The 25,013-nt window shown below is 42.1% G+C and overlaps 1 protein-coding gene across 3 annotated transcripts in view; it reads left to right on the forward strand.

Moving 5' to 3' along the window:
* Positions 1 to 530: 530 nt before the first annotated feature.
* The window catches only part of dlg5a (discs, large homolog 5a), a 39,711-nt gene continuing 15,228 nt past the window's right edge, over positions 531 to 25,013 (forward strand). For 2 of the 3 annotated variants that reach the window (XM_080869783.1, XM_080869784.1), the window contains exons 1-17: positions 532 to 1,276; positions 12,591 to 12,659; positions 13,909 to 14,083; positions 14,624 to 14,767; positions 15,540 to 15,723; positions 17,171 to 17,430; positions 17,549 to 17,861; positions 18,511 to 18,741; positions 19,131 to 19,315; positions 19,430 to 19,555; positions 20,657 to 20,789; positions 20,945 to 21,072; positions 21,162 to 21,337; positions 21,431 to 21,534; positions 23,009 to 23,101; positions 23,328 to 24,389; positions 24,844 to 24,964. In XM_080869783.1, coding sequence (XP_080725909.1) covers positions 973 to 1,276; positions 12,591 to 12,659; positions 13,909 to 14,083; positions 14,624 to 14,767; positions 15,540 to 15,723; positions 17,171 to 17,430; positions 17,549 to 17,861; positions 18,511 to 18,741; positions 19,131 to 19,315; positions 19,430 to 19,555; positions 20,657 to 20,789; positions 20,945 to 21,072; positions 21,162 to 21,337; positions 21,431 to 21,534; positions 23,009 to 23,101; positions 23,328 to 24,389; positions 24,844 to 24,964 — 3,808 coding nt within the window. In that variant the 5' untranslated portion in view covers positions 532 to 972. Of the gene's footprint in view, positions 1,277 to 12,590; positions 12,660 to 13,908; positions 14,084 to 14,623; positions 14,768 to 15,539; positions 15,724 to 17,170; positions 17,431 to 17,548; positions 17,862 to 18,510; positions 18,742 to 19,130; positions 19,316 to 19,429; positions 19,556 to 20,656; positions 20,790 to 20,944; positions 21,073 to 21,161; positions 21,338 to 21,430; positions 21,535 to 23,008; positions 23,102 to 23,327; positions 24,390 to 24,843; positions 24,965 to 25,013 lie in introns of all 3 variants that reach the window. The other variant, XR_013970172.1, reaches the window with a different exon arrangement.

Here is a 25,013-nt window from a genome sequence, read left to right on the forward strand (position 1 = left end):
ATCTTATTAAAGAATCAGAATCAGAATTTATTTATTGTTGTTGGCAAGTTTGTCCACAGGTTTTTGCACATATTTGTCTTGTTGTCATGATGCAAAAATCCGTGATACAGAAATAGAATATATGGCATTTACTGTAGATATAACAAATAAATCTCTATATGAATATTAATAATATACATACTCAAAATAGGAATATATAAATGTATACTAACTAACTAGTATGTATATACTAACTAGTAGTTCTAATTTGTATTCTTATTACAGTACTGTAATAAGAATACAAATTAGAACGTTCCCCCTTTGGGTAGAAGTGCAGCATTTGTGGTTCTTTACCGCCATGTCGATATTTTTACTATTATTATTTAATATTTTCATTCTGTTCGTTGTGATTTTTTTCCACCTGGGATTTTCGACGTAGTACGGGGATGATGTGTACGCCCATTGAAAAAATGGGCGTGTCGTCGCGTCTTCCCCGCCTCATTTTGCCTTATATGGTCACCGAGCGGACCGTTGATTGACAGCGAGCAGCAGCTGCTGAGTTGCTCAGACATGGCGGAGGATACAGTGTAACTGGGCAGCAGCGGCGGAGTTACGTGAGTTTTCCCAGCAGTTGAGTCAGCAAAAGGCGCATGAAATGATACATAAAAAGAGGAAAATGTGTTCGGTTAAAGCGTACTCTGAAAGGGAACGAAAAACGACGAGAAGCGCCACACGTTGGTAAGATGGAAAAATGTATCGCTGTTTAGTGCAGTCAACAGCCTTGGGCAACAAATATGGCTTCTTGTGCCTTTTTCAGTATGCTATAAAAATTGTTCTCCCGTGCAACCTAATGCCGTGGTGGCTCCGGCGAAGTTCTGCAAGCCGCTACAAGTTAAGTTCAATAATCGCTCAGTACTTTTGATCGGGAAGGATATTGCATCCACTTGGCCGTCTGAGGTTAGCTGGGAAGCTACGGAACTACAGCGGATAGCAATGGAGCCAAAGCACAAAGAGTTGCTAGACCAGTGTCACCAGAACTTATTGGAGTCCATAACAGATGCGGACCGTGTGATCGAGCTGCTGATAGTTTCCGGTACTTTGAGTCAACTCGACAGGTTCGAGCTGGACCAGAACTGTTCGTCCAGCGCCGAGAAAGTCGACCACCTTTTGAAGATGCTGATGAACAAGGAGAGCGACCATTTCCTCGACCTGTGTGTGGCCCTGGAGAAGGCATACCCTGACCTGTATGCTGCTCTGTTCGGGAACAACGGGGGAGGACCTGTGGACCACTCCACCGGTAAGAGCTGAGACTCTCAGTTCTCCTGAACGGGTCTTCACTTGAATCTATAAATGAGTACTACTTACTGTAAGCAGCGACAATCTGGGTGGTCTCTCAGAAGAAACCGTGTGTGTGGATAGCTACACAATACTCAAGCTGGAAGCTTGCTTTGCCATGAGAAAGGTGAACGGGAAGAGGTTGTAGAGGGGGGTTGCAGCAGTGCTCCTTTATGCATGCTGTGAAATTTGTAAGAACTAATGGCAATGTGCAAATTTTTGTGCTGTTAAATGTGCAGAATATAAAGCACTAGCCTTGATCTTTAAACTGCAGGCTGGAGAAATAATGCACAAGCAAGGACTAAGGACTTTTGTCATTGCTCGCCATTATGCCCTCTCTTTACTCTACAGTCCAATAAAAATCATTACAATAGTGTAGAATTCGATTGAGTTGCTATAGCTTCAGAATATTTTAAGTGTTGATATCAGTGTTCTGTTTAAATAAAGTCAGACCACCTAATAACCACCACAAATTCTCATGTGTTGTTAGTGGCATGCGATGGCTATGGTACATTAGATTAATCCGAGTTGTTTCCATGACAACGGGTGTACCACTCACATGTTGGTCTGTACCTTGTGCGTGATGTGTGCATGCAGCCTGCCCATGCCTAAATGGATTGGTCTGCATCAGGCCACACTCCCCTTTTGGGGGAGCAAACCATGCTTTTATTCTAACAAGGACTGATTTTTCTTTTCTCCAGTTGTGCATTAATGCTGTATTTTTAATCAGAGTTTATTCATTGCATTCATTTCATTTGGCCTCTGTCCTCACAGCAAGTGCCCTCCTCTTCAGCGGTGTGGGTTGTTGTTGCATGGAGACAAAGGGCAACCAAGTGTAAAAGCCTCATCTAGTTTTGCCTGTTTTACTTTGTCTGAATGACTGAAGCCAGTGGCTTACAAACAGTGTCATGCCCCGAGGGCCTGAATGCAGGATGAGCCTTGAGATCCAAATCTGGGGAAGAGATGCAGCACCATGCTTGGCTTTTGATACATTTCACATTAAATGCAATGCAATGCAGGCAATGTTGAATAATTTTGAAGCCACCCTGTGTGAAACGGCTACAGTTGTGTCCATAGTTTACGGCTGCCAAGTTGTAGCACGCCTCACTTTACTACCAGCAAGTAGATCTTAGCAGGTAATGCTGATTTGGTCTTGCTGCTCTGCTGACTGGATCACTAATGCTTCCTTAAGCTTGATTACTTCCTTGTATTGACTGTTGCTGCTGCAGAATAACACACCTGCTGACATGCTAAGAAACACATTCACTGTGTTTCTGTGAGCAGCTGAGAGTCTGGTCTGGTCTGTTTGCTGTTGGCAGTACTTGGCAGTCTGGATTTGGGTTTTTCTTCACTTGCTCACCTTTATAGATCATAACACTGGGCCTCAGAGCTGACCTGCCTTGTATTAGGAGAATGCAAGCACAAATGGTGAGTCTGGCTTGTCAGCCTGTGGTTATTCAACAAAGGATTAGGGCCTGCTCTCCTCTCTCTGGTATAAATTCTCTCTGTGAGACGCGCTTTATCGTACTTCTACAGTCCTCTTTATTAGCTGTCACGCTTTTGACTCCCTCTGCTTTGACTCAAGTGTTGTGCTTCTCTTTAATGTGCTCTTTATTATCTTTTAATATAGTAATTCGGATGATGCGATTACCATGTTTTAGCCATACTTGCAAGAGACTGAAGACAAGCTGCTCACGGAGCACCTTCAGGCAAAGAATCTGGTAGAAAAAGCACATATGGATGAAATCCTCAAAGCTGCGGTGTACCTGTGAACAATGCAGGGTGTGTAAAAAGAGAGAATATGAGTGTGATGAGTCTTGCTGATAGCAACCTGCTCTCAACTTGTTCTCCTCTCAGGCTGCCTGCCTGCTTTTGTTCTCAGATGTGCCTCCTGTGCCAGCTGAGCCTCTATATACACACACACACACACACACACACACACACACACACACACACACACACACACACACACACACGAAATCATCCAAAGAAGCATCCTCAGCGCAAAGGAAAAACATACAGATGCACGCATAAGTACTGTATTCTTTAAAGCTCGGGCTCTGTAAATTATAAGTGTTTCAGTGGCAACCTGCAGCACATTTGCTGTAGAGAACACGCAAACACATTCATTATTTAGCCTGTTTTTGCGCATCTGTGTGCTGGGGGGACCAAGTCTGGCTTCCTGATTTTTGACAACATTTTTACCTCTCATTAAACGGCAAAGATTCCCTTAGAATATTGTTTTGGCTTTTAAATGAAACTGAATGAATTTCATAAATTCATGCAATGGCAACAATCATGCTGTTTTGTTTTGTTTTTTTGTGCCTTATTTTGCATTATACCAACAGTGACGTACCTAAAGAAAAGTGTAGTAGAAAAGATGAAAGAAAAGTGTAGTAGAAAAGATGCACCTGCACACCCCCCACTCTTTTCAGAGTCTGACAGTGATTTAAACACACTGCAAGAGGAGGGTAACACAAATCTCCTGACAGGATGCAACATCCACAATCTTCTTCTGCTGTCTGTTTGCCTTTGCTTTATCAGTGGTTTTGGTTTTTGTTCCTTTATTGTCCTTTTCTGAGTCACAATCTATTTCCTTTAACTTTCTCTTTCTATGACCCATTATATTTCTTTCCCCCACTGAGTGGTTTCATTTCTCTGCACACTTAAATAAAAGGACGCGTCAGAAAGATAGAGGAGGGTGATTGAAAGAGGGAGTAAGAGAGCGGGAGACAACAGACCTTTTGTTGACAAGTTGAGCAGGCTCAAAGTGCCCAGTCAGCAGCTTGTTCTGTGTACAGCAGCCTAGGACATAGGCCAGTGTTATTGGAAGGGGAGTTTCTGTCCCACTCCATAAAACATGGTGGACAGACAGAGTGAGTTATGACCCCAACTCTCGTGTCATGGCAACTGGCCTTAAATATCTCCCATGGTCCAGACCTGACCTCACTTTCTCCGTCAGTGTCTGTCAGTGTCTGTCACTCTGTGATGCACACTGCCACTTACCTTGTCAACGCACTCTCCTTTCCTTCACCAACCGGTGTGCTTCAGTCTGTTGTGTTCTAGTTGCGCAGAGAAGGCCATCAGTTCAGCTCCCTTTAGTTTCTGCTTAGTGTGATTGATATTTGAGCAGATTCCACATGCATTTTGAGTGCAGGCGTGCATATTTATAAGTGCAGCGTTTACTCAGAATGTGGTGGTGCAGAATGGGCCAATTGCAGCGTTCTGTCCTCTGTTCCCTGTGTCAGACTACGTCAGTGGGAATTTAATTTGTATCCATAATATTAGAACTGCTTACGTAGATGACTTTCATCTTGTCACTGCACTTCCTTGGATGTCATTAACATACCTAAAGCCTAGATTATTCGTGCTCGTCTAAGTCTGCTAGGGTCTGAGTGACATAATTTTTGCATCAGTCCATGCGAAAGTCTGTGTGCCTGCCTGTTTTTTGTGACTGTGTGGACTTGTCTGCAGAGAATCTCCATTACAATGCAACAAGTACGCATGTCCCCCAGGCAGTGGGCTTCAAGTGGATTTCAAAGAAGCATAACAGGAACAGCTACTTGGCCATCAGGTCTTGGGTTGATACTCAAAAAACATAATTGCTTTGTGACTTTAAATGGGGGCCATATTACTACAAGCCTGACTGCTCATCGCTGCCTTTTTTACCTGCTGAAGATCAGGCTCTGGCTGCTGGTTTGGGGTTGACATACAGTTAACTTTAACAACTTTAACGTCACTCGAGGTTCTTAGCATGCAAACGCAAAGCTGGCGGTCTGTGCAGATGCTTGCAAATAGACGATGTTGTGCTAGCAGCCTACTCTTTCTGTTCTGGACACTCTTATCTTATTGTTATACTCTTATCTTTTCACGCAGTAAAAATAAGTGTCTATTCTCCTCTGTGCACACAAACTAATGTCAGCTGATTGTAAATGTGCAATCAGCTCGTGATGCAAATAAGTGAAGAGCCTCAGTAACGCAAGTCACAAAATAACAACATAATTGTAACTGTTTTGTTATTACCGAAGTTGATGCAGTAAATTGTTACGGTGTAACTGAAAAATGTGATGTGAGTACAGTAACAAGTTACTTTGGAACATGTTACACAGTATAATAGAGGCTTAACTGTTAATTAGATTTGATAATCAGCTGTCGTGAAGCATTTTTTTTTTTTTTTTTTTTTTTTTTTTTTTTTTAAATAAGATGAAGACTTTAAATTGCTGTATATCCGTATAACCATCAAGACAGGATGCCTCGTACTTTTTAGGACATTAATAGTGTGTCACTGACATTAGTGTTGGAACATTTGGCCAATTAATCTTCTAATCATTCAACAGAAAATAATGAAATCATTAGTTTCAGGGCCTTAGTTGAGTTGTAATTACCAGTTTTAATGGTATAGGGTTTCTTGTCAGTATTAACTCAATAAATCCATCTAATCAAAGCCAGAGATGCACAGTAATGAGTCTGACCTCACCACTTCCTTTGGGTCAGTGGTGTTGTTCCAATTTAATTCTATTGATTTCTAACAGGGTAAAATGTGTATTTTTTATTTTTATTTTTTTCACTTTTACTAGGATTAATATCTGATGGTGGGCTTATTGACACTCTGAATGCGAGATCAACAGCCAGGAGGCAGTATAGTGGAACAGAACTACATTACCATTTTACACATGTTTCTTCACTTCCTAATTACCCCACAAAGTGGAGGAAATGCCAGAATATAAATGTTTACCAGCATCGTGAAGTCATGGAAATGAATAGCTTCTCTCTTTGTTTAACCATCCTTACCCCCATTCTGTCTTTGTTGTGCTGTATTTTCTCTCTGTTTATATTTTTCTTCCACCTACTCTGTTTCCATTTTGGCGTCTTATCTTTCTCTCCGTCAGCTTGTATTGTCTCTTTCTTTTGTCATGTGATCTTGGGTCAAACCTAACCTATAATATAGGGGTGCAACGATACACAAAATTCACGATTCGGTTCGATACAAAAACAAATGTTCATGCCTTTTTAATTCATCATTCATTAAAATTATAAATATATATTTTAACTCAAAAGTACAGTTTTTAAATTTAATGTTGCTGAAACAACAAAATAAAAAAAAATTAATCTATCTGCTCGAGAAATAGCTCATCTTTGGAAAAGAGAATTTTTTACAGAGAAATGGCTCTTTCCAAAATAAAAGCTATACTATACGCTTCTTCTGGGGTATATTCTCAGCAGCATATTAAACATATCAGGTCCCCATAAGGAGAATCATGTGCTAACGGCTGTCTAAATGACTCGGGTAAAGTGTGTAGCATGTGTGCTTGTTGTTTTTGTCTGCTTCCACTTGTCTTTGCACTAGGACGATGTCGGTGTAAATGTGGAGTCATATTCGTTGTGTTCCCACTAGTGCTGTCAGGGTTAATCTCGTTAAAATCACATTAACGTCATAACGCGGCAAATCTCCGTTAACAAGTTACCGCGGATTTCCCCGTGCTTGGGGCTGGACGGCGTCAACACGTTAACAAGCTAACTGCGCTATCGCACTAGTTCCCACAAATTGAGCATTGCGTGGCACATCCGACATACTGTTTTACTTTTTTCCATGGCACACTTACCATCAGGGTCACGCTTCACATGAAAACCAAGATAGTTCCAAACGCCAGATCTGAATGAGGGTGGGGGAGGTTCAATTTTGGGTAGCACTGAGGTAGTTGCCATGTTGCAACGAGCTTAGCTTCTGTCTTGCTAGTTTGCGCTGCGCTCAGTGGATCTGCACTCGACAGTACAGCCTAGGCGGAGTAGTCGAACGCAGATCCACTGAGCGCTCAACACAGACTGTATCGTCAGAAGAAAAGTTGATTAAAATAAATAAAAAATGTTGTATTGTTCGATACATATGCATACTGAACCGAAAGCACTGTATCGAACGGTTCAATATCGATATGAGTATCGTTGCACCCCTACTATAATAATCATGATAGTAATCGTTATTGCATGTGGGTCTGCCTCTTATTGAAGATTAGATAAGACTAAAGTATTATGCGTAGTCGTGGTTAGTTGGTGATTTGTTATTTTACTTTAGATCAATTAGTGCATAATGCTTTTAATATCAGACGAACGAAGGCGACAGAAAGTTCGAGGATTGGTTAGTGCTTGCTAATAATTCCACTGCATTAGGGCTCTGCACATGTAAGGAAACCTGAGAAAACACTTATATCAGCAAAGACTTTATAGCAGCTACATAGATTATTTGGGGGGAGTGGGATGTTTTCTTTTATTATTTAGATACCTCACCAAGCTTTAGCATAATTGCTTCACACAGAGAACTGCAGTGTAGAATATTTTGCTTTTCCTGCCCAGAATTGTTAAAGTCCTACCCACCACATCTGCAGGTCTGAAAAATGATTATGTTCTTTTCTTCTCCTTTCTCTTGTTGACCTTTTTAAGAAATGGTAGTTTGGCTTAATCACAGAGTTACCTCAACGCAAAATGAAAATGGTTTGTGAATCAACATATGCTGCCCTGTGATTAAACGCAAAGGGAACATCACAAAGGTTGCTGAAATTAGAGCAGTGGGGTTTTTCCATGCAAACTGGCTTTTTGGCAGTGTTTTGGCTTTTTCACTTGCTGAGGCATGTAACTGGTAGAGGGAGGTATGGTTTGGACTGATACTGATATTCACAGTACTTTTACTGATGCTGCTCTCCATATTTTGGGGGTAAAATCTAGACAACAGCAGTGTCTGTAGCCTTTTTCAACTCAATGGCAAGCACATCTGTTGTGTTTTTATTAATCACAGCTTCATAGCAAGCAGAAACGAGGACGTTTATAATTGTACCTCTGGGACCAAGTGCTATGCTAATTTTCCTACAATTCAAAATGTTAACAACCATGAGGAATAGAAAATTCATTATCTGTTGCTGTGAGGACAGCTCACACTAAATTCAAACTGACTTTGCAGAATATGCCTCATAGCAGAACAGTAGTTGGAGCAAGATTACTGATGTCTTCCCAATATAAGTTACCTACTGGTTTGCAAATGGAGCTAATTACAAAAATAAATAAATAATTTCCCCAAGGGATCAGTAAAGTATTCTGATTCTGAAAACAATGTGTGTATGTACAGAAATTTATTGCCATAGATCAGTGGCAGCATTCCTCTCAAAAACCTGTATTGGGCTCTTTCTGGCACCTTTTTTCTTTTTGACCCAACCCTTGGCACGAGTAAGCTGATCTAAAACAAATCATGCCTCATTTATGCTGAGCAAGGGTTCTTTGCATAAAGAAGCCACATTATGGTTTGCTCATAATAGGCTGGGATGGATGGCAGTAGCGTTTTTGTTTTTCTTTGGGGAGGGTAATGTTTCAAACTGTTTGCAAGGATCCATGATTACTATAAGGTTACATTTGGGTGATCTTGCTATTTGCTTGGTGGTAAAACAGATTTAGTTTTGACTCATGCTAGAGGACAGACTCAAGTCTAAGTGGAAAAAGGTGGGTGGGCGGGCGTGCAGTGGAGTAATCCTTGCTCATGACATCGTCATGTTTGACAGATTCGTGTTTACGCTAATTGTACACTTTTTAAATCAGACGATCGATCCTTTACCCCAGTAGTAAGGCTGAGCTGGCTCATTTCCCAGAATTTTCCATGTGGTGTCAGTGCCTCACCAGAAGTTTGGCACACTACTTTCTGAAGCTCCCCGAGTAGAGATATTGAGGTTTGGACATAAGCGTGTGTATATTTGTGTACCAGTATCATGATATAATGATTGGGGGGTGTTGTACACTGCTAATTTAAACAACATTGTCCTTATTGTGTGCAGAGACACGGCCAGCATTCGGAGGTCTAGCTTACCCAGCATAAATCATTCTTTCTGCTCTCTGGCTTAGCGCTGACACATCCTTCAGCCTCAGTTAAGCACACTGTAAAATGAGTGGGTTGTTGTCAACCGTGTTATTAGTGTTGCTATTGTTTGCGCTTCTGTGGTTAAATGGCTGTAAAGCTAAGGATGGTGAAGGAGAAAGGGCACAGACTCTGCTAGCCTCAACTTTGTTTTAATCACTGTTGCTCACTGACAGTGAGAAGAGCTGACAGTGGCTAATAAAGAAAAGCGCACTGTATTATTTTTGGAATGCTAATGCTGCTGCTCTACCAAGTTGCCCCAAAATGTTTGTCTGTAGAGGGCTTTGAAATATCACAGTTGCCTTGCTTGCTTTAAATCAGAAGCAATGAGGCTTGTCAATGTGCTCTAAAAAAATAAGGGGTTTTGAAGCGGCAGCAGCAAGGAGCCCATCTCACTGATAATCATGTGTCTTTACTTTAGGGGGAAACTATCTCATTGTCAGAATTTTCTGGAATTGATGAATAATTTAGTCTCAGCCACTGCAGGAGGCAGAGTTTGTATCTTTCTTTGATTAAGGCTTTCCTCCAACTCTCATGCCGTCCTCTTTGACTATTCCTCTCATCCAGTTTCACTATGGCAACTTATGCCATCTCCTTTTATGTCCTTGAGAACATAATCTCGTTGTTTGAAGCAACTTTTGGTAGCGATCCCAATATTTATTTATTTATTTATTTTTCATTTTTTGATTTTTTTAAAGGGAAGCAGATGGGCAAGTGGGGAAAGCGGAGCTCCTTAGGAATGGCAAGTACTCCCCTAACCTATTTAGGTGACTGTGACAGTCTTTTGTTACCATTGCATCAGGTCTTCTACTGGATTATATTCTCACCTCAGAATGCATCTCTTTTGTTGGCATTTGTTTACCCTGTAGACCATCGGTGGTTTATCGGTATATTGCTTCAGTTTTGAATTTGTGTGAAGTCAATGTGTACTGGCATTGCCTGAAATATTATATTAAATATCAGTATTAGTAATCGTCAAGAATTTCAGTCTGTGCACCCCGTGTATAATATCTCCTGATAAAAGCTGTCATGTTTCTATTTATGAGGCTGAAAGCAATCTTTCAGGTCTCATCTGTCCTGTGTGCCTCCTATTGGCAGACTCAATCGGATTCTACCTCTGTAGAGCATCAGATCTATGCCGCCTTAATGGATGTCTGTTTTATTGATGCAGTGAACATGCTTACAAATGATTAGCCTCACTTGTTGTGGCTGGTGCTAATTGGTATCAGTGTCTAAAAGCTACAGGAAAACTCCAGTGCTGTTGACCCTCAGATCAACGGCTGGTTCATGCCAATCAGGTGTACAGTTGTTGGGGTGCTTATGGAATTAACTGATTAAAAAGCAAGCAAGCAAGCGTTCTATGTTGATATTCATTTTGTTTTCCTTGATTTAGATGTTATTTAGAAAAAGGGTAGATAAATCACCTGCAGCTATGGTCTGACAGGCTGGGAGTGGAACCAGGGAGTCGAGTGCAAAAGGGAATTTTTACCTGTTCTGTATGTATCCTAACTACTCTATTAGATTGCCCCAAGTAGCTAGATTTGTAAGATCTTTGTTTGTGCCAAAAACAGCACAAATTGAGGGTTTTGTTCCGTTCAGTATTTTATTTTTATTCCTTCAAGGTTTAGAGCTGACATTACCTCCCATTGGCTCATGAGTTTTATTCTAAAACCCTAACCGTCACGTACTGGGTTCAAGAAGTCAGTAGTTGCTTTTGGTTGCTTTTAGTTGCCTCTTCGGAAATGCACATGAGCCTTTTGCATAGCTGGGTTGTAGAGAATTAATGCTGTGCAACCCCACAGTGGTGCTCATTGTGTCTGATGGAACAATATGAAATCAAAGCCGTGTGCTCCGAGCACTTCATGGAGTAAAAGTGTTGAGCATCGGGGAACGTCAGAACAGATTAAAAGCCTTTCCGCCCTGCTTCTCTCTATTTTCACAGTCTCTCTCCTTACTTCTCTCCCTCCTTATCGCCTGTGCAACTTTAGTTAGGCTATCTCCTTTTATCTGTTCTGCTCTGTTCCATGCCTTCTTCATGTTTCTCCTTTTGCACCCCTCCCTCCCTCCCTCTGTCTGCGGGGCCTAAGATGGAGTGGCTCAGTCGCACAGAGCTCATAGTTAATTAGGCTTGGCCTTGTCACACATTGAGGGCTGGAGCCAGAGCTGTAGCTAAACCCAGTGGGGAAGCAAGGACAGAGATGGAGGTCTAGAACTATTGGCGTCAATTGCTTGCTGCTGACAGCTACCAATCCCTTGTTCTCCTAAACCCTCTGTTTGGCTTTCATTTATCACATCAGATTAGTATTATCTCAGTTTCATTGTGCTTTTTTTTTTTTTTTTTTTTTTTTTTATAAATTACCTCGGCGTCATTTCCCCCCCACTTTAACAGTGCAGACAGGACAAATTTAGTGTTGTAGACATGTGAAAATGCAAAACATTATCATTGGTTCCAGTTTCTCTAATACGAGTATTTTGTATGCTATATATCAATATTGTATTTAAAAAAAACAAAACACTTCAGTCCCTAACTGCATCAGTATCTATTTTACATTTCAGATTAGAGATTGTGCAATTCATCACAAATACTAGTATTACAAAATTACACAAGTCTGAATGTTTATACTAGTGCAACTGTTTACTCAGTATGATATTTGCAAGATGACTGTTACACACAATGATCGTCTGAGTGTTTTTGCTGAAGATAACAGTCTAGCATTTGGAAAGTAAAAACTTAATAGAAAAGTGGCTAGTTGGTGAATCTAAGAAAGCTGTAGAGGACGATGGATGATGCATTTTGCAATAAGTCAAAGATGTGTTTTTTAAGAAAAGGGCAGTTTGTGTTGCCAGCCATGTTTATGTTACCCTTTGGAGCAGGGACTCTGCATTATAATGGCGATCTGTAGAGTCTTTCCTATGGATTGTGGTAGCCTGTGTGAAATATCCCCTAGCTTAACGTTGTGCATAGCTATTCAGATAGAGAATCATTTTCTCTCTGCTGCTCTCTTTCTCTCTCTCTCCTACTCTCTCTATGTGCTTGACATAAAAAGAGAAAATCCCATTTCAGCCGTGACATTCTGCCTGTGTAGCAGAAACATACAGGGACTATACATCAAAGCAAGGCAGAGTGCACAGTGAGGGAACGGAGGTTTAATGACGACAGGGGTCTGGAGTGATAATATAGAGCTGCTAAGGAGGAGAATTGAAGTTATTATTCCAAGTATAAACCCAGTACCGCATTTATAATACAGCTGTGCAGGGAATATGAAGCTGGCTATGTAATATTCATTTCATTTGGCATTTTACCGGCAATTAATTCAGGCTCGTGTGTAAGTGGTTCATCATTCTGTCGGTGCTGTAAGTCTGACCGCATCGCTTTTCTTGGCAGGTTCCACGTACAGCGTTCTCTCCACAATGCCCTCCGACTCAGAAAGCAGCAGTTCCCTCAGCAGTGTTGGTATGTATAACGACCCAAGAAGCCTTTTTAAGAAGTTATTTGTCATGTCAGGTCACACTGGTTCTGTATGATGCCCACAGTGCACTGTTGGGAAGCTGTTTACACTGATATTGGCGTAATTCCTGTAGCGTTACAGTGAAGGATCTAGCAGTTTTATTTCTCCTTTAAACCCACCATTGGGGCACTCGCCACACATCTCCCGTTCCTTAAGCCATGTTTTCCTTTCCCTAGGCTTGACAAAGGTCCAAATGACTCAGCTGTGTTACATAAACCTCCAAAAGGTCCAAAAAAATGACTCAAAGATGAACATAATCCCCAGATTTCCTGCCCTGGTTCATGTTTCAAGGAAAACAACCCAGAACGTGACTTGTAATGGTGTATATATGATTTATGAGACTCGATCTATGTGGCACCACATCAGTGACACTCGGTTTAAAAAAAAAAAAAAAATCTGAAATATAAGAACATATTTTCCATAAAACAAGATTTCAGTGGATTTGTATTGCAGGCATTTATGTAGACATTTAATTTGATTAAAGATAAATCTCTGGGGACCTTGTTAAGAAAATACCAGAGATACAGCACAAACCTTTCATTTTTTTTCTTTCCTTTTTTACATCTGACATTACAAAAGGTGTAGTCTTTTAAATCGAATGTAATTCCCACCAACTTTTATTGCACAGCGTCTCAGGAAAAACCCCTGGCATATTATAAAGGAATTTCTAAACAACCAGGTGCTGCCCTCACAGCTGGATGGGACTTTTGCTTCCTAATTCTAAAGTTGGGAGCACACTCTGACCAAGTATCCTTTCTGGATGGGTCATAATGTTTAAATTTGATGTTGTTTTGAGGCACAGAAAAGGGAATGCATTCAGTGACATCTGGACAGTTGTATGTCTGTTTCTTTCCTGGGTTGGAATTAACCATTGAGGGTGACACTGTGTGTAAACACGATCTGTGATCTTGCAGGAAATTATGTCTGTGTGTCTTTATTTGACAGAAATCTGTACATTTTCTTAATTTGGTCATAGAAAATCTATTATACCTGAAGAAATGAACAAAACTAGGAAGAAATCATTTTCACAATCCTACTCCTTCATGCTTTGTCTCTCGCTAAAGACTCTTGGGGGGCGAAAATAAATAAAATCCTCTAGGCAACTTCTTAATGATAAAACAAATTTATGAGATAAAACAATCCAGTGTGTGATAAATGGTCACGGGCTTCTCAGTAATGTGTTTACCGTTCCAGGTTCTCCTGTTAATGGTGAAGCATCCTCCCCACCCCCAGCTATCAATGACAACCGGCATTCCGGTGACAACCTGGACACCATCTTGCTGCAGCTCCGCCAGGTGACCAGGGAGCGGGATGAGCTTCGTAAGCGTCTGGCGTTGGCATCGCCTGGGACCACCTTCGACGACTGCAGGTGCAAATCTTGGCCTGTTTGCCAAATTGTTGTTGTTGTTGTCACTGTTTCTTGTTACCTCCTGGTAACACTTTTTTTAAATTTGCCTCATGACTATAAAAGTGTTGACATTCATGCCTCCCTTTTCTGCCTAAATGAAAGGCATCAAATCTGGGATTCATTGCTCTTTGAATCAGCAGAGCTCCACTGGTATTGTTTACTCTCTCTTGGCTGTCTTCAGTGCTGGCTGCCATGTTAATAATTCTCACCTGTCTGGGAAAATGTTGACCTTGCCTTGCAGAGAGAGCACATTGACACTGACGGCTTAATAAAGTTTAATGTGCTCTAGAAACAAGATGTTTCCTTTGCAACACATGATACCAAGGCTAAAATGCCTATATGCACGCATAGTTTTAAAGTATTGTTATTAGGATTAAACATGCCAGTACTATGCATTTTTGTACAAAGAGAAGGTCAGCTCTTTTATCTGCGATGTGCTTGGGCACGCTATCATTCAAGGCTTGTGTAATAAAATTTTGGTTTGGTGCCTTTCTTCTTAAGGCCAAATTCCAAAGCCAGTCATGACTATGAGCGTCTAAAAAGTCAGTGCATTGGGGCCATGGCAGATCTGCAGTCTCTGAAGAACCAGCATACTAAAACACTCAAGAGGTGCGAGGAGGCTGTGAAGGAAGCTGACTTCTACCAGTAAGTCTTCCTTGCAACGAGTTTTGTCTTTCTTGTTGTTGATGAAGGACTCTGTTGTCATATGTATCTCTGTTATGCAGTTTGTGCTCATCAGTTGCTTAGATTTCCATTTGGTATCAGTGGTAAGTGTTGTAGAATATAGAGAATATAAACAAGCTTGGGGTGGGATTCTGCAATCTGCTGCTTTTCAGCATTGAAATAATCAAGTTTTATTGCGTTGTTTTGCTGCAGCTATAACAAACACTTGCGTGGTGTTGTAGTTAACCCGACTGAAAGAACATCGCTCGGAGCTACAGTCGGCTTTCACGTTTAAAGGGAACTGGCACTACAATATAACAACGTGCATGGTTTTAAAAGCTTGGAAAATGGAGCCATTTATATGATTGAATCATTCAGCCTCATAGCTTGTGAGCCCAGCCAAAATTTCTGGAGCACAGAGGCAGAACATGTGTTTCAATATTTTTATATTTTCCACACACCTAGATTACTAAGCAAGTAAATTAATATCATTAATGATTGTGTGCTTTTACCTAATACAATTTAACAATTCATTCACAACTTCTACTCTGAGTAAATATTTTTTATCAATTTTATTCTCAATCAGTTTGAACTTTGGTTGCAAATTTTAGATGATGTAGAATAAATAATATTTTAGTTTTACATTTTGCATGTACTTGCGTATCCTCTGTCTGTGTTTACCTAATCTAATCAAAGTTTGCTTTCTGCTCTGTATGTTTGCACGTCCATCTATGTTCACTCTTCCTCTTTTTAGCATGCTGCACAGCCGTGTCTTGGGCGACCAGACACAGCTGAAGGAAGAGATGGAAACACTCAGGAGGGACAATGCCCAACTTGTCCGGGAGCACAACCACCTAAAACAGAACTGTGAGGAGCTCAAACGACTGCACAGTCAAGACCAGAAAGAGTTGGCGGACCTTCGGCTGCAGCAACAGCAGGTATAACGCGGTCACAGACGCACCGCTGTTGCTGTCCAGATGTTATATAAGAGATTGAGTGACATGGCACAGATGGTGGGCCTGCATATATAAAACCGAACTGCTTTTTCATGTAAATATTTGTTCCTTTACTAAGGCACCACATATTTGTAATCTTTCTGAAAGCATGTGAGGCTGGCGTGCTCATGCGTGTGTTGCAAGGTGTGAGCGGCAGCTCTCCTAAAGGACAGTCATTGGTTGTGCGATTTGGGTGTACTGCTATAAACAGAAACTCAAGTGCAAGAGCACACACGTAAAGGCCACAGTGTGACCAAACCCGTGCTTGGTGCTGTTGTTGGCACGCACAGGATTGTACGCAGTGAATTAGTCACCAAGGGTCAGTTAACACAGTGTTCTACCTTAACATCCTGAGGCATTTAATGACAAATGTTTGTGCTAAATTACATGAGCTGTCCGTGCTCATAATGTGTTAATGTACAGTCAAAGTCTTTTTCCTGCACCAACACTATAATCATTCTCCCTAAACTCTACTGACCACACATAACTGTATCTTTTTTTTTTTTTCCCCCTAAAAAAAACCAGTGTATAAGAGAATGTGCACGTTGGAGATGGTGTTAGATGTGCTGGGAAAGCACGATTTCCCAGAAGTTCTTGCTTAGTGAGGAGACTATCTCAAAGTTGATAGTGATCAGATTTAAACAGGATTCAGTTCTTGCATTTCTAAGGGGCAGCCACAGATTTTTTATTTTTTATCTTTTTGATCGCACCTCATATATTTTGGGATGTCAGAAAGTCTTTCCTCTTGTGTTTTATGTACTGAATACTTTCTTCTAAGAGCACAAGGGGACAGTGACCCATATTGTGAAGTAGTGTCTTACACAGTACCCATGGGGACACTGCAGTAGTTGCAAGCACAGGGCAGCCAAGCAGAGGGAAATGCACACAGAGCATTTCTGAAAAGGGCACACACAGAAGAAAAGGGCTTGGCTTGGGCAAAGGGCACTCTGACCCAAACAACGTAACGATCACATTGGTGCATTTGCAGTGTGTGCTTTCGCAGAGGTCAATACAGCCTTCGGGTCACAGAAGCTCTTCTGGGAATCTGGAAGACTATATCAGCAAGACCTGCAGAAATGAAAGAGAATAAGTAGTGCAGTCTGAAGGGCGCACTCTGTGCTTAAAACAGTTAAAGACAAATGACTGACCAGCACAGTTAACTAAGTACGTAACTGCAGTCCTAGAAATAAACTTGCCCTTATAAAATCTGTTTTGTTTTTGTTTGGGTTTTTTTGTTTGTTTTAAGTGGGCACAGATTATCTTGCACTTACACTCCTGTCCGCACATTAACGCCATCTGCTGCTAAGGTGGGGTACAACAAGTACATACAGGTTTGTGGTATTAACATTTTGACCAATGCTAATTGCTTTGTATGCATTTTTGTTACCAGGTAATGAGCGAGAAGGGCTCATCAGAGGTATTAAATAAGCTGTACGACACTGCTATAGAGAAGTTGGAGGCTGTAAAGAAGGAGTATGATTCCCTGAGCAAGCGTTACAGTGAGAAGGTAGCTAACCACAACACAGACCTGAGCCGCCTGGAGCAAGCGGAGGAGGAGAACCGGAGGCTGCAGAAGCAGATGGATGCGTTGCTCAAACAGCGAGACTCAGCTATGCACTACCAGCAGCAGTACTCTACCTCAATGAGGAGGTGAAAGCATCATTACGTGACACAAAAAAGACACAAAAGGGTTAAATTAAATTGTCTGTTTGAGTCAAAGTAGGGTTAGTGCTGTACTCAGACTACATGCATTTCTCCCCTCTTCCAGGTTTGATTCAGTGCAGCAGGAGCTGAACAAGTCCTCAGCTCAGAACAAGGAGCTGCAGAGAGAGATGGAGCGGCTGCAGTCAGAGGTGACGCGCTACAAGAACTTGCAGCTGAAGTCGGCCAAGGACTGCGAGAAGTACAAGGAGGAGAGGGACTCTGTGTTTAATGAATATCGCCTCATCATGAGTGAAAGGGACCAGGTGATCAAGGAGGTGGACAAGTTGCAAACTGAACTGGAGGCAGCTGAGGCTCGACTGAAAAACACTTCATCAGAGAGGGTGGTGGCCAGTGAAGAGTTGGAGGCTCTCAGACAGGTATCGGGCTTTAAAACACGTTAAAACAACAGCATATCTTCAGGTGTATATGTCTTTTATAACTGATAGACTTCAGGACAAGAAAATTGGCACTGAATATGACCTGCTTAAAGAAACATGCCAAATCCATCAAAGAATTTGACTTGTAGTAGTCATTTTAAAAAAAACAACCCAAAAAACTGAAAGGAGCATTGGCTGTCATGGTAAAGCTGAAGCCAGCAACCATCTAGTGTAGCTTAAAGCCTGGAGTGGGGGAAACATTTAGCCAAGCTGCTTCCAAGGCTAACAAAATGCAACTGGTTTCTTATTGCAATACTGAAGGTCTTGGGTTTACTATTTGATTTTTTTTTTTTTTTTTTGAGATCATTTTGTTTTTCTAAATAAAACCGAATTGACTCTACTTTCACCATAACCTTCAAAATCTATAAATCTGCACATCTGCGTCATCGGTTGATCACTAGACACCTTCTCAAACTGTACACACGAATGGTTCTGCTTCTTTTTGGAGGATATTTCTGAACACTGCAAAAGGATTTGAAGCTAGTATCAGATCACTCTGCATTAGACCCCCAACAATATTTTCACATCACATTAATGACTCACTGTGCTGAGATGCCCTCATTCTATTTTGCCTTTTGTTCTGGGATAGGAGTTGAACTCGTCACTGGTGGACCGTGACAGGGCCATCTGCGAGAGGAATGAGCTGCTGGAGAAGTATTGCCATGAGGTGAAGGACAAAGCTGAGGCCCAGAAGGAGTTGAGCCAGGCCTGCAAGGACATCGAGACGGTCCGGGAGGAGAGGGATGTGGCCCGCAAGGAGAGAACAGAGGCCATCATTCAAAGGGATCAGCTGCTCAGAGAATACTATCAAGCCAGACAAGTAAATGTCACTGCTCTTTCATAAAATCTCAGGAAGCGTCTGTTGACGTCTTTGTTGTGGTGTCCTCTTTATAGCATATACTATCACTGGTGTAGCCTGTGAACCAATTTCCCAACTTGTTTTTTTTCTTCAAAAGGTAGCCAAGCACTTATATCTAGCCCTTTCTTCCTAGATCCATGATATGTAATTCAGTATAAACCAAAATGTATGATTAAAAAGCATCTCTTTCTACCCACTAAGCAGCCATTTAAATAGTCCTTGTGCAGGGTTATATACATGAAAAGTACTTGGTTTGTTGTATGGGACTATTGTTTAGAATGCTTAAGATGAAAAACGAGACGTAGTGTGTTATAAAATTAATCTTTTTCATGTACTCTTAATGTTCTTAGAAACAAGACTCTGCCACCTTGGACATGGAACGAGCCAATAAGGAGATCGAGATGCTAAGGAAACAGTATGAAGCGATGTCCCAGGAGCTGAAGGAGGCCACACAGGAAGCTGAGGTGGCCAAATGTCGAAGGGATTGGGCCTTCCAGGAGAGAGACAAAATAGTGGCGGAGAGGGAAAGCATAAGGTCAGTGCGTTTATGGGTTTTTAAAAGACTTTTAGCAAAGCTGAGAGGGTCTGTAGTTGATCTCCCTCTCCAATAAACTAATTACTCACAATCTCCCTTCTCTCCTTTCTGTAGGACTCTGTGTGACAACCTGCGGCGAGAAAGGGACCGGGCAGTCAGCGATCTGGCTGATGCCCTGCGTAATTTGGATGATATGAGAAAACAGAAGAATGACACATTGCGAGAACTTAAAGAACTAAAGTGAGTCTTCACCGTGGTTTTAAAGCTGCTGTCAGCTCTGAAGTCTCTTGTTTGACTCCCTCACTGCATGATATTTCCACATTTCCAACTTTATTCTCCATTTGTTTCATAAAAGCTGAATCCCAATAAAGACTCATAAGGAATAAGTGGAAAGGTCTTCTGAATTTCAGCAAGTGCAAACAACATGGCCTCTACTCACTCAGCTGTGTGTGTTGTGCTGTCTCTGTAAGCTGTTGTAGTCAGTGTGTGGCTTGGCTGGGCATAAGCTATGACATTCAGCCTTTGGAGACATGGTGTAGTGCAGTTGTGTTTCTGGCAACATTTCCACACACCCAGATTAAAGTGTAATCCCGCAAAGCGTCAGTGTTTTGAACACACACATTTTGTCTCGCTGTCTTCAACGCCCTTCATGTGACTGTGTTTAGAATGCATGTAGAGGCTCCCTCTGCTGGCGAAAGTGTGTATGACAACCATTATGTGTCAGGTCCCTGCACGAGGGTTGCGATTTCCAGGCTGGAGGGTAGATTCTGGGGAAAGTCGAGTCTCTTTCCCCATCTACTAATTTAATCCTAACATTATCTAACTATAACCACTTGTAATGTATGGTGCTTGTATCCAATTATTATCTAACTAGTAATCTAACATTTTCCCTATATAGAGTATGCACCATACAGTGACTTTGAGTTTCTTCCTCTATCCTCATCAGAGACTGATGTACAATTGGGGTTTTAATGTCACTGCAACCCTTAAGGCATGCCTCAGTAGGACACCATATATCTTGCTGACAGTGTGGCATTGTGTGCAATCTACTTTTAGATTTATTTATTTTTTTTCTGGGAATAAATTTAAATTGAACTCGTTGGACCTCTAAATGGAAAGTGTTCGTAAGAATGAGAGCACGTCAGATGTTTTGAAACAAAGCTCGAGACTGACACGAAGATTAAAATATGTAAAATTCTGCGCAATCTGTAGATGCAGCTCCCTTTTGATCCAGGCCGTATTTTTTTTTTTTCTTTCCCTGCTCTTTCTTTTTCTCTCTGCCCATCCTTCCTCAAGTGACTAACCTTTGACTCTGTGTGTGTTATGTCTGCCTTTGTTAAGGGAGAAGATGGAAAGCCAGCTGGACAAGGAGGCCCGGTTCTGTCAGTTAATGGCCCACAGCTCTCATGACTCGGCCATTGACACAGACTCCCTGGAGTGGGAGACGGAGGTGGTGGAGTTTGAGAAGGACAGGGTAAGAGTAGTGGTCAGGTCTTATTGCTGAGATTGAATTGGTCACATGCTAATCTCCTGAGAGCCAGCAGACCCCTAAGATCTGTCAAAACATGATGGCATTAAAATGGGTTTTTCAGAATGAGCCAAGTGACACTTATGTTATTGGCTTCACAGGATGACATGGATTTGAAGGCGCTTGGGTTTGATATTGCAGAGGGGGTAAATGATCCATATTTACCTGGAGATTGTGGCATTTTTGTTACACGGGTGGACAAAGGAAGTATCGCAGATGGAAGGTTAAGGTATGAGCTGCCTCAAGAAAAGATCTGTTTATGTGGCTTTATTAATGCTTTATTAAATACCTCACCCTTTGTTCTCTCATGTTTTTTAGAGTGAATGATTGGCTATTGAAGATTAATGACATCGACCTGACCAATAAGGACAGGAAGCAGGTGGTGAAGGCTGTTCTTAATGGCGGAGGACTGATCAATATGGTGGTACGAAGGAGGAAGTCTCTAGGAGGAAGGCTGGTCACTCCTGTCCATATAAACCTTATGGGACACAAAGGTATAATACTGTCTCTATAAATGGATTGAAATATTTATATAGATGTCTGCATTTTCCTTGTTCATCAACCTCTTTTTGTCTTTTGTATCTTAGACAGTGGCATTGGTCTGGAAAGTGGAGTGTTTGTCACTGCCATTGTCCAGGGAAGTCCAGCAGCGAGGGAGGGCTCTCTCACAGTTGGAGACAGACTCATTGCTGTGAGTTAGTTTCAGCTTCTATGAAATCCCCTCTCTCTATTTTTTTTTGATACTCTCTTCCTGTATGTCTGGCACACTGCAGTTCACAGAGGTTTCTTTGGGTTTCTAATCCAGCCCTTGATCCATTTCAGTATCCACACTCCAAAAGTAGATAAGGTGGGATTTGGCTGAGGGTGTGAAGTGGAAGGAGGGAAGTCTCCTCTTCTGATTAAATCCTCAAAATCTTGGAGCTCTGCAGTGGTAGGTGGAGCTGTCTCCAAGCACATAGCTGCAGTATACTCACCCCAGAGGGGAACTGAAGAGAGACGTGTCAGAAATCCTTCTTTTTAAAGGAGATGGAAACGCGGCCTTGTATTTAGTGATAATCTTCCAGCAGCAGCAGAATTCTTAGGTCCCTGGTTTGTTTAGAATCATGAAACATGTGCATCACCTTTAAAGGACTTAACGCACGTAAAATCTGCGCAAATATTTAGTGGGTTAAAAATATTTTCTTAATGCACCTCTTCACTTTGACCATGTCGTATAACTAGATAAATCTGCAGTATGATTTTTAAATTTTTGAATCCGAATATACAGATCTGACCAATCAGACCACTCTATTTGGCAACAAGTCTAGCACTTTAATAACACAATTTTACTTCAGACACAGAGCAAGTCACCGCTCCGGGACAATCGGCTCTCTGAAATTACTTCTCTGCCTCCTCAGATGTGTTCCCAACTCTTCTAACAAGAGTTCAAATTGCCCCACTGACATCCAGAAATATGCATGAAAGTGGTCCGTTACAACACGATTGGCTCATGTTTCTCACCTTGGTGATTCTTTGGCTCTTTGTGGCCATGAGCAACTTTGATGTTACAGAATTCCCATATAGATTTGACTACCTTGTCTCCCTTTTTATATAATCTCTTTAGCATGACTTAATAAATGCATAGTTGCATTTGCAAAAAAAGAGAACAGCGTGCTGAACTGGAGGTGAAATAAGTACAAAATGCAAATGAATGCCCGCTACTGAACCCTAAAGATCAGAAGTGAAGGTTTCTTTCCCCTGCTTGTTCTAGGTTCAGGCATGATGTTCTTTCAGGACATAATTTATGTTAAATCTCAGCTGTAATAAAGTACGTAGTTTGTTCTTCAGTATCTTTGACCTTGTTTGTGTTTTGGAGAATCCTCAGGTCACGTCTGTTCTAAAGGAATGTGCAGACTGCAGTGTGAGGGGTTGTTGAGACTGAAATGTATTGGCCTAGATTTCTTGTGGTTTTCCCACCGCAGTAGCATATGACACATCTCGGAGCCTGGGAATCTCATGTTTAGGAGATTTGTCACCTGTATGTGTTTGTAGATGTGTATCTGTTATAGTGATACTGCTACCCAAGATGTACAAATGCATCGGGGGAATATCAGGAAAGACAAGTGTGCATTGCTTTTGTGTTGAAGGACCTGCTTTTATTTCCAATGTTTTTCCCCATTCTGCAGATAAACGGAATCGCTCTGGATAACAAGTCTGTGACAGAGTGTGAGGCTTTGCTGCGTAGCTGCAGGGACTCTCTCAGCCTCTCTCTTATGAAGGTGGGCCAGTATTCATCTCACTCTGTGAACTCTGAGAGCCTGACTGAAAGTTTTTAAAAGATTTCCTTTCTACTGCTGTCCGTCCTACATAGCAGGTTTACAAATTCAACAGTGTGGTTTGTGAGAACTGAGAAAACGGACTCATTTTGTTTGTCAGTGTATTCTTTTAAAAAACGAAAGTATGTTTATCAGGTGTGGTTAATCGCTTCCATTGCTCTCTCTACAGTTTTTCCCTCACAGCACATCAGGCCAGAACATTTTTGAGAGTCTGCGCGAGTCATCAGAGAAGTCAAACGGGCGCATTCACCTGTCGGAGATTCACTCCCGGAACAGTCGGAATCTCAAACATAACAGCTCGACACAGACGGACATTTTCTGCCCAGATGTTGGAAGCGCTAGCACAGGCAGCATTTCTGGGGAGAGGAGAAAGGTCAGAGGTGAATCTGATGACATGTATGGTGACATCAGCAGGCCCTTCTCCACAGGATCCCTCCATGCCACCAGCCTTCGGGCATCTTCAGAGTTGGGAAATGGCCGGTATGGGCCCAGTGCTTTCCAAGAGTGCTGTCCCTACACGAAAGCGCCTTCCTCTTTGCCCTTTGAGCCAGTTTCACCTGCAGACTGCATCACCATGGATGCAGCCATGGAGAAGAAGCACAGTGGCGGCACATGGCCAAAAATGATAGTGGGAAGTATGTCGGTCGCTCCAGATACTAGAGACACTAGTCCAGTCTCTGCAGCCACCCAACTCTCCATCTACAAATCACCCAAGCAGAGGAAGTCCATCTTTGACCCAGACACTTTCAAACGCCCTGAAACACCTTCCACTAAGATGGAGTACATGGCAGCCAATCAGACTGCAGCAGTGGCTGCTGCTGCTGCAGCAGCTTCTCACTCTCCACAACCTTCAAAGACAGAGTCCCTCTCCTCCTCATCAACCCCTACCCCAACTCCCCCAACCCCACCCACTCGCAGCGACTCCTTCAAATTCAAACACAAACATCAAAGCAGCTCTGCCTCTGACTGCACAATCACCTCTGACGGCAAGGGAGAGGCTGCCATCTCCATGGCAGCAGGCGAGTGCAGAGACAGGAGTGAGCGAGAAAGGGACAGGAACGGAAACCACTATTTTGTGGAAGGCAAGGTCCTCACCTCACGGAAGTCTTGTGATGAGGACATTGGTCGTACCAGAGGGGAGGAGCCAGAGGTGAAGAGGCCGCGCCCTAAATCTGCCCCTGCCCTTCGACGTAGGATGACCCCTCAGACCATTACTCTTCCCACCTTCCAAGTGAGTTGAGGGGCTCAGAGGTGCAAAAGTGCATTTAGTTTGAGTCACATTTGTTTTTGCTTTTCCCATAAAATATTATTTTGCTTTCACCCTCAGTCAAAATGGGGTAGTTTTGATTAGAAGCCTCTGTAATGCAGAGAATATGATGTATTTGAGGGAAAATTCAAAATGGGACCTTTCAAATCATCCCGGTGGGCCAAAGCTTCCATTTTATAATAGAATTTACAGCCCAGACAGAGTAAAGCCTCTGGGATTTGCCTCTTGCCAGTCTGTCGGAGTGATTGATGCCTTGCACCCCGTGCACAAGCTGAGTCAGAATCGAGTGCTCAAATACCATACCTGGAGAATGCATTAAAGATAAATGTTATTTTCAGTGTTAGGAGATGTTCAGGTTGTCATTCTTGCCATATGGTACTTGCCCCACTGTTTAATTTTTAACTGTCATTAATCACAGAGCTACTCTAATGATGAGCATTCACCAGAGCCCAGGGACATGCTGCGTTCCTCCCCCAGCCGCTCTCATAGACACAGTGTCGGCTTTGTCCCCACAGTCTACGGTGGATCCCTACCTCCGAGTAAGTTTGCAGACTGCTGAAGCATAGGTCGGTCCCTATGTGCTCTCAG

This window comes from Rhamphochromis sp. 'chilingali' (assembly GCF_963969265.1).
Source record: "Rhamphochromis sp. 'chilingali' genome assembly, chromosome: 20".
Lineage (NCBI taxonomy): Eukaryota > Metazoa > Chordata > Actinopteri > Cichliformes > Cichlidae > Rhamphochromis > Rhamphochromis sp. 'chilingali'.